This window comes from Solanum tuberosum, unplaced genomic scaffold (genome assembly GCF_000226075.1).
Source record: "Solanum tuberosum cultivar DM 1-3 516 R44 unplaced genomic scaffold, SolTub_3.0 scf00519, whole genome shotgun sequence".
In the NCBI taxonomy this organism is placed as follows: domain Eukaryota; kingdom Viridiplantae; phylum Streptophyta; class Magnoliopsida; order Solanales; family Solanaceae; genus Solanum; species Solanum tuberosum.
The window spans coordinates 1-14409 of NW_006239445.1; the positions used below are offsets into that span (position 1 = coordinate 1).

Sequence of the window (14409 nt, forward strand, 5' to 3'; positions counted from 1 at the left end):
GTTAAAATGAAACAAGGTTGAGTTGGAGTGCCAAAATAAAATTTAGGGACAAATTTAAGAGTCTGACCTTATAATTAATCCCAAAAAAACTTTGTCATCCAACTAACTACCCCCACTATAGAATGTAGAATTAGTTTGTGCTAGTAATCATGAAAATGAAAATAAAAATCATTTTCTTTTCTCAAGACAACTAATTTTCTATTTCTATTGTTTTTACAAAAAGAAATTAGGAAACGACAGCACTCCAAAAGGTGTAAAGTAATTTTAGGCATATATACCAACCTACATATTCCCCCTCGCGCCTTAGGCCTAATTACAACTCTACCCCGAGAATAATCTATTTTTCTCCTCACTGTTCTCAATATATCTCGTAATTTTATCAACCTACAAGGGCATTTTCAGCACCTCCTCCCTCTTCCACCACCTCGCCACCTTCTTTCTCCAAATTCTCCATTATCATACACATCAATACGTCGACGTTTTGATATCTGTACGATGCCGGAGATAGAAAGGCATAGAACAAGGCATAACCGACCGGCGATTCGAGAACCGGTGAAACCGAGAGTACCACTGAGACTATTGTTCCGAGTAGCTTCGGTTGCCGGTGGAATTCAATTCGGTTGGGCGTTACAACTATCACTGCTCACACCTTATGTGCAAGAGCTTGGAATACCGCATGCTTGGGCGAGCATAATATGGCTCTGTGGACCGCTTTCAGGTTTACTGGTTCAGCCTTTAGTAGGTCACATGAGTGACAAGTGCACAAGTCGGTTCGGTCGTCGGCGTCCGTTTATTGTCGCCGGAGCAGTATCGATCATGATTGCGGTGTTGATTATCGGTTTCTCCGCTGATATTGGATGGCTTTTAGGTGATCGAGGTGAAATAAAAGTGCGTGCTATAGCGGCGTTTGTCGTAGGGTTTTGGCTTCTCGATGTTGCTAATAATATGACTCAAGGACCTTGCAGAGCTCTGCTTGCTGATCTTACACGTAAGCTTTTCAATTCAATTTTACAGCTTGATGTTCATTTTTTTTTTCTCGATTTGTTTATTGCTTGTGAATTACTCTGCTTTCTGCTTCTTCTTTTTTACGCTGTTCAGTAGCTTAAATTGAATTAACCAATCAACTGTAATTTATCATTTGATGCATTTAATTGTTTAGTGCTTTCTAAGGAAGATGAAGCTTCAAACATCTTCGCCTATTTTCTAATGGAATATTTAGCTTTCTTCAACATAACTCCATAAGAAATGGAAATGCAATAGATGTGTTGTTCTACTTTTTTGACGGTAAAAAACGTATGAGGCGCACTAGTTCAGCTCAAGTAGACAAAAATATCCCTGCACCGATGGTGCGGTGGGACCCTCTCTGTATCCTAAATTCTCTCATTCTCTCTCTTCCTTTGTTTCTTTCCTTTAATTAATACTAATGGCCTGATGTACATCTATTGAGCTGAGCCATGACGATCATGGGACTTGGGAGAGTATCTTAGAGCAGGTTTGACGTTACTATTAAAAATTGTTTATTTTTAGAATGACTTTTTAAAAATAGTTTTTCATAAAAGTGTTTTTGAAAAATAATAATTTGTGTTTGGTTAATTTATTTTGAAAAATGTTTTTGATAAGTAAATTGTGTTTGAATAATCTTTTACTCCTTCTGTCCCAATTTATGTGACACTTTTCGTTTTTTGAAAGTCAAACAATTTAAGTTTGACCGGGAGTTTGCTCATGAAATTTATATATTTGTAAACTACGTAAAAAGTGTTATAAGTCACAATAATTAATAATTCAATGTTTAAAGGATCTATGAAAACTTACGGTCAAAGATAGATTCTTGAAATCCGAAAAGTGCCACATAAAATGGGACTGAGGGAGTAAAAAAAATAGTTTTGAGAATCAACTTACGAAAAATGACAACTATCAATGCACTTTTAATATTAAGATTATTTATAGAGAGAAATTATTTTAATTATCTATTATAAAAATTTTAATTAAATTTTATATTTTTATTAAATTAAAATATACATATTCAAATTTTTAATCAACTTTACACATAGATGAATAAAATAAATAAATATTGATAATATTAATATGATGATTTAAATATAATTAAAAATATCAAGCAAACTAAATTTAAAATTATTTCACAAATTAAATCTACCACAAAAATAAATAAATATGAGGAATAAATTGATAAATATGTATATATATGGTTTGGATATTTTGGTCTTGAAAAAAATAATTTTCCGCTTTTCATTCTGTTTTTTTTAAACAATTTTTTTTAGCTTTTTCCACACAATATGAAAACTTGTTCTGCTTCCATTCAAAAGCACTTTTATTGATTTGCCAAATACCTTATTTCAAAATAAGTGTTTTTGACCTCCCAACAACAATGTCAAATACTCTTAATTATACGTTAGTCTTCTGCATACCTATATGTTTGTATAACCAAATATTGATTTCGTTCCGATGAATTTTAGTGGTTTGACGTTTGATTTGTGAGATTATTGCATTCTGATGATTTTTAACCAGCTATAGAAGGTTAAATTAAACTACACTATGGAATTGGATGACAAATTATATGGACTAAGCTATATTACCTGCCAAGAGCGGATCTAGAAATTTTGCTGAGCAGGATCAAACAGTTCTGAGAAATTCTCTCTTCCTTGTAACCCTAATGATAAAAAATGGAATATTTATGTATTTTACACTTCTCCCCAGAGTACTTGACATATTTGTTATAGTGATCATTTTGACAAAATTTCATTGTTAAATTGGAATAGAGAACTTCGTGTTGGAAATTTAACATACACAGAAGCTAAAAAGAATACAAGTTGCAAATTTACCAATTCAAAATGACTAGATAATAACGAAGTTACCTGTTCAAAAAAAAAAATGACTAGATAATAATTTAAAAAGTTTAGTACACTATTTTTCATCCTTGATATGTGAAGTAGGATTGCGAGCTCCAGTCAAACACTGTATTTGAATTAGTGGTTTCTGTTGCCATAACCTTTACTTATGGTGCATGACTAAAGATAATTTAAAAAATTGTGTAACAATTTTTCAAGTTCTTAAAACTCATTCTTCATGAATCATTTGTACATGTCAATAAGGTTTTAGATAACTTTTCAGATTTGCACAAAATGGTGCAAAATTTGAAGCCACTCCTTAGAATATTTTGATAAATCATTGCATTGCTTAACAGGGGCAAAAGTCAAGTAAATAAAGGTTAAATTCCACTGTTTAGTTAATCATGCCTGGGAAGGTCACTGCGATTGTCCCCACTCAACATCAATTGATTTTTGCTTCCATCGCTGATACACAATTGCATTGACAAAAAATTAATGTCCATTCCACTGCTGAAAGTAGCAGAAACATTACGGTTGGAAAAGAGCACTGATGTCAATTGGGAATAAATCATTCCTATTAATTTACAATTGGTAGTTCAAACAATTAAAGGTGAAAAGATCATATACCAGTATTACTTATTATGATCACACTAACATAGATCAAGTAGCTCAGTGTATTTATTTGAGTTTCCCCTTTTTGCTTTAGTCCCTATCACTATTGGTTCGAACTAGTTAGCGCAGTGAGAGGAATGGCTCAATGGTGCCTAATGTTTGGCACTAACTATATCATAGTCCTTGACATTATCCACTTAACATGTCTAGCATGAACATGCCAAGGAGATATGGCTTTTTATTCCATCCTTTGACTTGATTATTAATTCTTGACAGAGTAAGAACAAACTCGTCATGTCTGGTCAATTTCCTATCAAAAGCCAAATGCCTGCTCTATAAAACGGTAGGTCCTGATCCCACAACATTTGCAATGGTGAGTTGAACAAGTAAGAACCATCTTTTTACTCTGTATCCATCTGTAAACTGTTTCTTTTGATAAGGTATTATCTAAGCAAGTACCCAGGAGGTACTGCAAAAAGGAAAAGAACAGAATTACGTAAGTCTTGAAAAGACAACAATCATTCATCTCAAAGAGTCTATTTAGTTTAGCACAACTGAAAGTTCATCAATTTTACTTCCGTTAAAGTAGATTAAATTCTCTATGTATTTATACTTAACAGCTGCAATCTGCTTCCTCTCTCCTTCAAAACACCTTCTGTTTCTTTCTAACCGGATACTCCGCATACTGCACAGAGGGGCTGTCCTCCATATTTTCTCATTTATGCTTCCAGTTTTCTGCACTTTCCATATTAATACAGAACTATTCAAATCTCGTGGTATGACCCAATGCACTTCAAACACACATAACAAATCTGTCTAAATCTGCCAAGAAAATTTACAGTAATCAACAAATGGTTTGTTGATACCACTTCCCTTTGACACAGAAAATACCTACTACACTGTGAAAATCCTCTTCTCTGTTACATTTCTTAAGTCAGCCAAGCACTTCTAGTTTCCACCCACCCAAAGCAAGCAATTTCAGATGGTGCTTTTGTCTTCCAAATCATCCATCTGTGAACTGTTTATATGAGAACAAACAAAAACTAGTTAAAGTCTTGGTATCACATATTTAGAAGCATTTGGGGGTTCTGGAATTTTACTTTTAGTTCAAGTGCTTGAGTGAATAATGGACTGCAAAGTGTTTTTGAGAGGGGAGAAAGATAACAAGGGGTAATGGGAGATGTGTGCTTGTGGTGGTGTTGATTTTGCGCAAACTTCATTCTTGGAGCATGATATATCATCATCACCTTCTTTTCTCTCTGAGATAAGATTTTGAGCTAATTGCCTAAGAAATGTTCATAATCTAGCTCTTACAGGAGCCTTTACCAGCAGCAGTGACCATATATTACCTCCATAAGAACTGCTAATGAAAAGAAACAAAATCAGAATTAGCTAGTTTTCTTTATCCCCTTGTGCAGGATAGCAGTAGCAAATAAGAAGCACTTGCTTGTTACTGAGAAGATTGTGGAGTCTTATATCTCAAAAAGAAATGATTATGGAGTCTAATGATTAGGTCTACTTTGTCTACATACAGTCATACACTGTGTGCTCCTTGTTCCTTTTTAGTCTTAAGTCTTAATTTAGTTGTTAATAATATTATATACCCTATCTAAGGAGCTAGTAAGACCTCCTAAATTTGCATAATATCCTCACTTTGTTGAAGCTAACTTACGTATCCAAAATTCAAAAGAAAATCTCATTTTGTCGATTTTGACCTCTAGTTTCAACCATTTAGGAGAAAGTAATACTGAAGCATAAGACATTAATCTTATTTTATGGATTTTGACCCCTAGTTTCAACTATTTTGGAGAAAATAACACTTAAGCATAAGAAAAGACATAATGGTGAAAATGGAGGCTACGGTCTGTCAATGCTCATGGGGTTTGAAGTAGAGGACCTCCATGGGATGATGAATGGAGGGATGGTGCTATTCCAGAGATGATACAGCCACCAAAAGAAAAGGCTTGGTAGAGCTTAATTTTTCAGGGCGAGATATATCAATTTTACATTTTTGTACGACTTCATTGTCATTTATTTGTGCATATTTATATCATGAAGTTGCCTTCAAACTAGTGACACTTCCTCTGCTTTCTAATATGCAGAAAAGGATCATAGAAGAACTCGGGTAGCAAATGCATATTTTTCCTTATTTATGGCCATTGGTAACATCCTTGGCTTTGCTACTGGATCTTACAGTGGCTGGTTCAAGATCTTCCCTTTTACTCTCAATACTGCATGCACCATCAACTGTGCCAATCTAAAGGCTGCTTTTATTATCGACATTATTTTTATTGCAACAACTACATGCATTAGCATATCAGCGGCCAATGAGCAGCCTCTAGATCCCAGTCGTGGTTCCTCTCATACCAGAGAAGAGATTGGCGAATCAAGCCATGGTCAAGAAGAAGCTTTTCTCTGGGAGTTGTTTGGAATTTTCAAGTTTTTCCCAGGTGTTGTTTGGGTGATCCTGCTTGTCACTGCCCTGACATGGATTGGATGGTTTCCGTTTCTTTTGTTCGATACTGACTGGTTTGGTCGAGAAATTTATGGCGGTGAACCAAATGATGGAAAGAATTATAGTGCAGGAGTGCGAATGGGTTCATTGGGTCTAATGTTGAATTCTGTGCTTCTTGGACTAACTTCATTGTTCATGGAGAAGCTCTGTCGAAAATGGGGGGCTGGTTTCACATGGGGAGTTTCAAACGTGGTCATGTCTCTCTGTTTTATAGCCATGCTTATAATTACTGCTGTTAGGAGTAACATAGACATTGGCCAGGGTCTTCCACCGGATGGCATTGTGATTGCTGCGCTGGTTGTATTTTCTATTCTTGGGATCCCACTAGCTGTAAGTTGCTTTATTTTGAAGTCACAACCAGAAGTTATTTTGCACTATTACACAGGCTTATGTGTAGAACTAGTTAAATTAAAACACCTCTAAACCACTTATATTCTTTATCTTCGAAATTTTTTAACAGCAGGGGTATATGTACAGCTGAATTGTGGTTTACAGAGTTTGTTATTGTTGAAATGTAATATAGAAATTCGGTCTGTATGAAATAATCTTTTCATGTAAGATGCCTGGCAAATGTAGCACGATACAGAAAGAAATTTGAGGTTACTGTTTCAAAAGGATTCAGTTTAAGCACAAGTTCCATGGGGGCTTAGAAGAGAGCTTTATTTATGTATATTACTGTATAATGCAAGTCATTTTCTGCAGATAACATACAGTGTTCCATATGCTTTAGTATCCTCAAGGATTGATGCTCTTGGGCTTGGACAAGGTAGATTGAGTTTTGTCTATTTTGATCAATATTCTGTAGGTCAAATAGAAAATAGAGCATCAATTACAACTTCAACCTTGCAGGCTTGTCAATGGGTGTGCTGAACCTGGCAATTGTGTTCCCACAGGTATAAATTTTGCTCTGTTTCTATGGGTTTTCTCCAAAACAAGAACAGTCTGTAGAAAGTGGTCCAAAAAAAATAAAATCAAAGCCTTTATGTAGATGGATGTGCCACAGGTGCATTGTGTTGCCTCTTGCTAGTTTGCTCTTGTAGCTGTTATCTGTTGAGCCCTTGGTTAGAGTAAAAAAAAATGAGGCAAGGAGTGAACCGTTGTAAATGATGGAATCTAGAGTATCTTTCAAGTGAATACAGAACATTATTATTCTCATGGGTGTTTCCACTAGGAATTTTTGCTGCACCTTTATAGCATGTATCTTATCATTTCCTGAAGTTATATAGGCCACTGAATGAAAAGATATTGTCATTGGTTGCAGATTGTGGTTTCTCTGGGAAGTGGGCCATGGGATGAGTTATTTGGTGGAGGCAATTCACCAGCCTTTGTTGTGGCTGCGCTTTCAGCATTTGCTGGTGGACTTATAGCCATCTTGGCGATTCCTCGAACACGGGTTGAGAAACCCAAGATCTTTGCATGAGGTAAGCTGCTAATGTCTCTGTTTGAACTCCTTTCTATTCTACTTGTCCACCATATTTAAATTATCTATCTCTAGTTTTCTGAAGAGCAGGCTGTTGAGCCAACTTTTCCCGTTTAAGGACCTTTAATAGGGCTCAAATTCATAGTCGCTTGACCCATTTCGTTTCCCAAAAAAAATAGATAGAATAGTTATGCAAAAAGTGATGACCTAATTTAGTGGTGGAATCAGGATTTTCACTAAGAGTATTCAAAATATAAAAAGTGAACACACGAAGAAGCTAAGGGGATTCAATATTTACTATATTATATATATAAAATTATTTGACCTTGTATATACTGTATATTTATTGGCGCTAGCCTAACTCCACCCTCGCCCTCAGTCTTGTGTATCATCTCTACATTCATTGTCTTGAACTCAGACGTCTTCTTTTATTCCAACGTTTTAGTAACATATCTCTGGAAGCGTAGCAAATGAACAGAGTGGAGGCAATTCACTCCTAATTTGTTCTTATGGGCACTTAGCATTGCGTTCTAAGAATCTGTTAGTATATCAGTAATCCTAGTAATTATACTTTAGGTTAGTAGAAGTTACTGAAAAAATGAGGAAGCCTTTATCCCTCTTATTATTTACGTTCTCCTATTTGAATACATCTGCAAAACTATTTAATCTCCAGAGCTTGAGGACATGCAACAAAAGAAATATTGAAAAACACGTTCAAGAGAACATTTTGCTTTAACAGACACATAAACTGCATAACTGGTGTCAATAATTTCTTCCTAATTGTGAAATAGACCAAATAATTTCTCATTAACTTGATTAAGTAACAACAATGTATATATTAGAGGTCGTCCTTTATATAGTAGTTCTAGACTATGTACAATATGGAAAGTATTCAAACCTCTATACTACTAACATAATTAAATCTATAAGATTTTTCTTATTTAAGTACGACTAACCTGGATATGTATGCTTTTAAATACACATTTTCTTTATATTCCAACACTAATCTAACACATAACTACAACAGTTTAGGAATATCCATAGATTCTTAACAAGATATTGACTGATTAAAATATTTGTAGATAACACACCCCTAAGTTAAGATGTACAAATTGTGTACTCTTTTTACAAAAATAATCAATCTTCTCCTAGCGACAACAAAAACAATTTCTTCATATTTGTTCATGTCTCAGTGGACAGATAATTTATCTGGTACTTGTGCTAGTGGGAGGTAGCAGATATCTCGTAGAATTAATTAAGGTACGCGAAAACTGGCTCAAACACCATGGTTGTAAAAAAAATTGATATTGAATCCTCAAATATATTTTGTTAGAATATCAACTAACTAGTCACTTAAATTAAGCAAAACTAGTCAAAACACATATTTTTATTGATAACCGAGACAATTCCTGAAGGCTAATGATGCACGGTTCGAAACTCGGTGGATAGTGGGCTTGCCCCTCTACCCTAGTCGCAATACATTCTGATTCCATCTTTTATCTTATAAAAGGACAATCTTTTTAGTATGTTCATTCTTGGTTACATGAATTTTTAAGCTACATGCAGCACCACTTGATTTTCAAATAAGTTGCAATTTTTAATTTCTACAATATATGAACTCTAATAGAACTAGCTTTAACCATATAAGCCCACATATGACTAAATGCATGGTTTGATACTGTCTTCTGCATTTAATCTGGCCACCACATCTTATTGTTCTAGTGTTTCAAAATATTATATTACCAGTTAAAAATAAAAGGCAATGCTTTGAGGCAGACGCTCTGGTGGAAGGAGATCATATCCAGTTTCAATCAAAATTCAAAATAACCCATAATCTGTGTGGGATGCAACTGAGATGTCTGATCCTATCATTGTTAGATAATTGAGCATATCATTAAACGTCGATATTGACCTTGAACCTTTTAGAGTCTCCTGTTTAAAACCAGCCTTAACATTTAGGTTCAAATTGACTATCAAAATATACATCATATTTATTAGTGATGATTTCTAATATCTTTTAATGTCTAGTTATACTCTCTAGAAGCTATATCTATTCAACTATTACTACTACCTCAATCCTAAAATAGTTAAGGTCAATGTATCAATCCGCCTTCTCAATTCTAGTTGGGCTCCTTCCATTTGACTAATTTGTTTTTTCAGGACAACTTAGGAGTTCTCCAAAACTTAGGTTTCTCTAAATGTTACACTTTGCCTACCAAATTTAACAAATAGTTAAGGTTAATGTATCAATCCTCCTCCTCAGTTCTAGTTGGGCCCCTTCCATTTGACTAAATAATTTATTTTTCAGGACAAATTTGGAGTTCTCCAAAACTTAAGTTTCTCTAAATGTTACACCTAGCCTACACAGTCATATAACCTCTAACCAAACTTATCAAACACTGGACGAAATGTAAGTGTCCATATGACTTAACCTTAATAAGTGTAACTAGTTGGTATCACTTACACAAGTGTTTTGCTTCCATTAGGGTAAAAGGTAGTAGGTAGTAGAGCATCGACTAGTTTCCCTTACCAATATTGTTATTATTACTCCCATATTATCTTATTCTTCAATTCTATTATCACATGTTGTTTCCTTTGTTTCGGTCATCGTATTTTTGTTGTTGCTACTGTTCTCTTCTCCATTATGCTAGCATGACTGCTTTACTACTGTATTTCCTTACGATACTTGATTTTATTATGTGTTGCTCGAGCCGAAGTTCTATTGTAAACCACCTCTCTACTTTCACAAGGTAGGGATAAGGCTGCAAACATACCACCCTCCCCATACCCCATTTGTGGGATACTGGGATTACGCTGGCATGTTGTTGTGATTGTTGGTAGATGTAGATGTCACGAATTGTTTCAGGAATCAAGCTTTAGATTATGGTCAAAGCATATTATTCCTGTTATTGTTTATTTTTCCTAGATGCATTCAAGGTGTGGTCTAGATGTCAATGAAGTTTAAAACACCATTGAAAACTAAAGAGTGCACTATAATTATTTAATCTCATGTTTAGAATCCTTTTCCAACCAAGTCATTGAAGAAATGCATTGATCATTTTTGCATAAAAATGATATTTTTTCCTCATTTACATGTAATGCACATGCTTACAAAGTTGCGACCTTTAAGAGGCTTTTAATCATTGAAAAGAATTTATAAAGTTAGAGAGTATTGATTAAGCTCTTTCTAAAATCTGCTATTTCTAGCCATGTTATTGAAGAAATACCTTGGAGTGTTTTTGCATAAAAATGACAATTTTTTCCCCATATGCATTCTTACAAATTTGTGATTGTAAAAGACTTATCATCTGCTTATTGACTCTTGTGGTCACTCTATAGGGATTTCCTGAGTCTATTTTAACTATTGGACTATTGTTTACTTTTTCTTGAGCTGCTGGGTCATAATATTTTTGTTCTCTGGGTAGGCTATTTTGTCATATTGGAAGATGAGATTGATGGTGGTGGTAATTGTCCACATTGGCCCTGGCAGCCACTTGATATTTCTGTTGTGGCCGTTTTGAGTATTGCTCAATCTGAATGCTGAAGAATTCGCAGAGGTATACTGTTGTATTCTATTTTTTTTGAATTTTATGATCAACCCGCAATTTGCATTACGTTTTTGTAAATATAGCTCTTCCACTCACTTGGTACTGATTCTAGCATTCAAGATTGCTTTTCGTGTTCATCATTTATTTACTTAGTTACTCAAATTTAGCCACTGAACAATTTTCTGTTTGGTGTTTCTCCACTTTCTAGATAAAGCAAATCTCAAATATCAGTACAAACTGTACAAGAAGTGTTCAGTATATAAAGCACATATTCTTTGTGCATTTAATCTATCTCCGAGTATAGTTTTACTCTGTAAATAGTACTCTTTTTCAGCTGCAAAGGCATTTATCACATCCATATTGCAGAAGGCTGTATATAGTACTCTGTAATTGTGCTCTGTTAGACAAGGCTATAATAAAAGTCATCTCATCATTGCTGCCAGCCATTTATAGATTGTTAGCTTTGACATGCAACAAAAACTATAATCAACCTAGTATAGTAATAATGAATATATTCTGGAGTTATAATCTCGAGCATACATAAAGGCACCCTAAACTTGTGATTCCATGGACTGATTTTTTTTCTGCCCAAACCATCACCCACAGGGAGTTAGAACCAATTTGTGATATATAAAATAACCTGGCTTTTAGATGCCCGTTATCTATGAAGATGGAGGATACATACATGAAAACCAATCTGGAACATTATCAGGGCCATCTTTTTCTGTAGCTCAAAACCACATCTCTTGCACCAACTATATTTCCTATGTACGTCAAAAGTGGTGTAGTTGAACTCAAAATCATTAACTCATAAGATCACGGAGAAAACTATTTCTCAGCACCCAGACTCATGCTCAAGATTGTCAGGATGTACAGAATGTTCCCTGCACGAGCAAATGACCGAATAGGCAATTTGATAGCATACATATAAAACCCTCGAGTCCAACTTATGTGCAATTAGATCCTTACTGAAACCTTTACATTTGAGCTGCCGATAGCATGTAGTGCAAAAAGATAATTCACTAAACTGTGATGAGAACAAGTTTCGTGTCAGATGTTCCATCTTATTCTGCTGTAAACACAGCACGACATAAGTTTGCGTCTCTTTAATGTCTGATATGCTATTTGGGATCAAAGTTGTGCTTTTGTCAACCATTCATGGTCATGGAGTCTGTGCCCATAGCTAATAATGCTGAAAAGAAGTGAAGTTGCAGCTTGGGATCCTTATTAGTCATCAGGCTTTATTCTTTTACCAAAAATATCATGTTTTTCGCAAGCTTACTTGCTTTGGTGATATATCAAGGTGCCCTGGAATCTCATGCAGTTTGCACATGACTTTGGTGAATTCATTTTATAAAATTTTGGTTGGAGGCTAACAGTTCCGGCAGACTGAGCCCTTGATTAAGACTTAATTAATCTTTCACTATGAAATTTGTGTGTATTGGAAGCTTGTCTGATAAGAAAAGGTTCCCTTTTCTAATATTCTCTCTTTTCTTGTAGCTTTCTTGTGTGCTTGGGAATAAATTCCTACTGTTATTGCATATCAGAATCTATAAAAGTTCTTCCTTCCATGTAATGCTTACATTTAATAAAGGTGATTGGTACTATTCATTCAAACAACATTGGAATTTTAGTTGTACAATGGCAAAATGCAATGCATTAGTAGACCTGAAGATATCTAGAATAACATCATTGTCTGCTTAATGTGAAAGATTATGAAGTTTAATCGCACATTCATTGATATTTCCTTTTCGCATCGAAAGACCGACCTGTAGATTGTGGTTACAATGTGTGACTTTGGGGGTGAGATAAAGACTAGAACCAGAAGATACTGGAAATGAAATTTTTTTAGCTACCATTCTTTTTCTGTTTTTTTTTTGGAGAAAAAGTGGAGAATTAGAATCAGTGAATTTGTTCTGTAGTGTACAGAGCTATCATCCTTGAGAAAATGTTGAAACATATTTAAGGTGTGACATCTCTGGTGGAAGAGGACATGACAATCGCTAAAAAAAATTCTTTTGCTGTTCTAAAAGGCGATTTCGATGTACTAAACTTGGCATATATTACATGCTTAAAAGTTAATTTGGTGGAAAAATGATGTAGAAGGAGAATAAAAACTTGGTGCAGAGTAATTGGAAAAGCCGTACTTGTGAATCAGATCCAATTTTAGATGCTAACACTCTGTCAATTTTGGTTCATTACGATCTGATGGCATCAGCTCCATATGCATATTGCTGTAATTGTGGATCCCCACCTCCCATCTGGGATATTGAGCAAAAAATCACTACCATATTACTATTTTATTTTTAAGTAGAAGAGCGGTGGAAATACATTTTTTAAACACAAGTACTGTTATTTTAGTAGTGTACTTGCATTTTTTTTGGGTTGTTGTTCAAGTACTGAAGAGTGAAAGAATATTTTCTTTGAATTGACAAGCATTATTCAATTGTCCCAAGTTATGTTACGTTTCATTTGTTTCACGTAGCCATGTTGGTGGATAAGATCGTATACTTTATTCAATTTATATACACTGATAATGTAACAAATCCTTGCTACGAGCAAGGCTTTAAGCTGACTACTAGCCCCTTGTATCTGTCTTTGTGACCAGTAATGAAAGCAAGCTTACACGAGCGTATGGTCCGCCACTAATTTTAATAAGGGGTTCAAAATCTGAGAAGTAAACACATGAACTAGTGGAAGGAGGTTCGACATCTATTATACATACCTTATATAAATAGTAATATTTTTCGTCCGAACCCCTCATTATATGCTGCCTCCGCCCCTGTGTCTGACACATTGATAAGTTTTTTTTTATTTTTTGGAGGAAATAAAAGGATTTTGTGATTGAAAAATTAGTGGGGGAGGAAGAAAGGTGCAGGCAGGTAACTCTGGGTGCTGGTTAAAGTTGTTCTGTTTCTGTTTCTGTTTGTGTTGCTTTGCAGAAATACGGAGAGACGCACAAGCAAGGCAATAAGGCCCCCCACTTGGAGACACATTGATCCCTGTTGTGAAAATTGGATACAATAAAATTTTAAATGGCTGTAAATGCAGCACGTACTTTTTTGTATTTTTATTTTACAAGATTTTGTTTCAGTGTCCCCTTTTCTTCCATCTGCCTCTTCTTCATATGGCCATCTACTGCATACTGTTCTCTTCTGTCACACACCAATTAACCCTTAGTGGTCCCTTTTTTTTTCCCTTTCGAATTTTTTGCAATTTTGCATGATGCTGCTTTCTTATATACGACCACCTTCCCACTCATCCAACAATTCCACATTTTTTTCCCCCTGTTTCTACTTCCCACAAACTGTGAGTATTCAGGATAACTTATTTAACTCCCAAGATCAAATATTATGTAAGAGAAAAGATCCCTTCGATTTGACACTTTTGGCCACTTTAAAAATAAAATAAAGTAAAAATTAACCCCACCATTTTGTTGCTTCTTCTGTTCCTATCCGAATTCCCTAA

General features: G+C 34.9%; 1 protein-coding gene across 3 annotated transcripts; it reads left to right on the forward strand.

The window, feature by feature from the left end:
• Window positions 1-174: 174 nt before the first annotated feature.
• SUT4 (sucrose transporter 4) lies at window positions 175-12558 on the forward strand. 3 transcript variants are annotated; one of them, XR_368730.2, is made up of 7 exons: window positions 175-988; window positions 5561-6303; window positions 6676-6739; window positions 6823-6866; window positions 7235-7394; window positions 10819-10950; window positions 12442-12558. XR_368730.2 is itself a non-coding variant. In NM_001288141.1 (6 exon segments), coding segments are annotated over 5 exon segments (1503 nt in total). In that variant the 3' UTR covers window position 7394; window positions 10819-11019.
• The last annotated feature ends 1851 nt before the right edge of the window (window positions 12559-14409 follow it).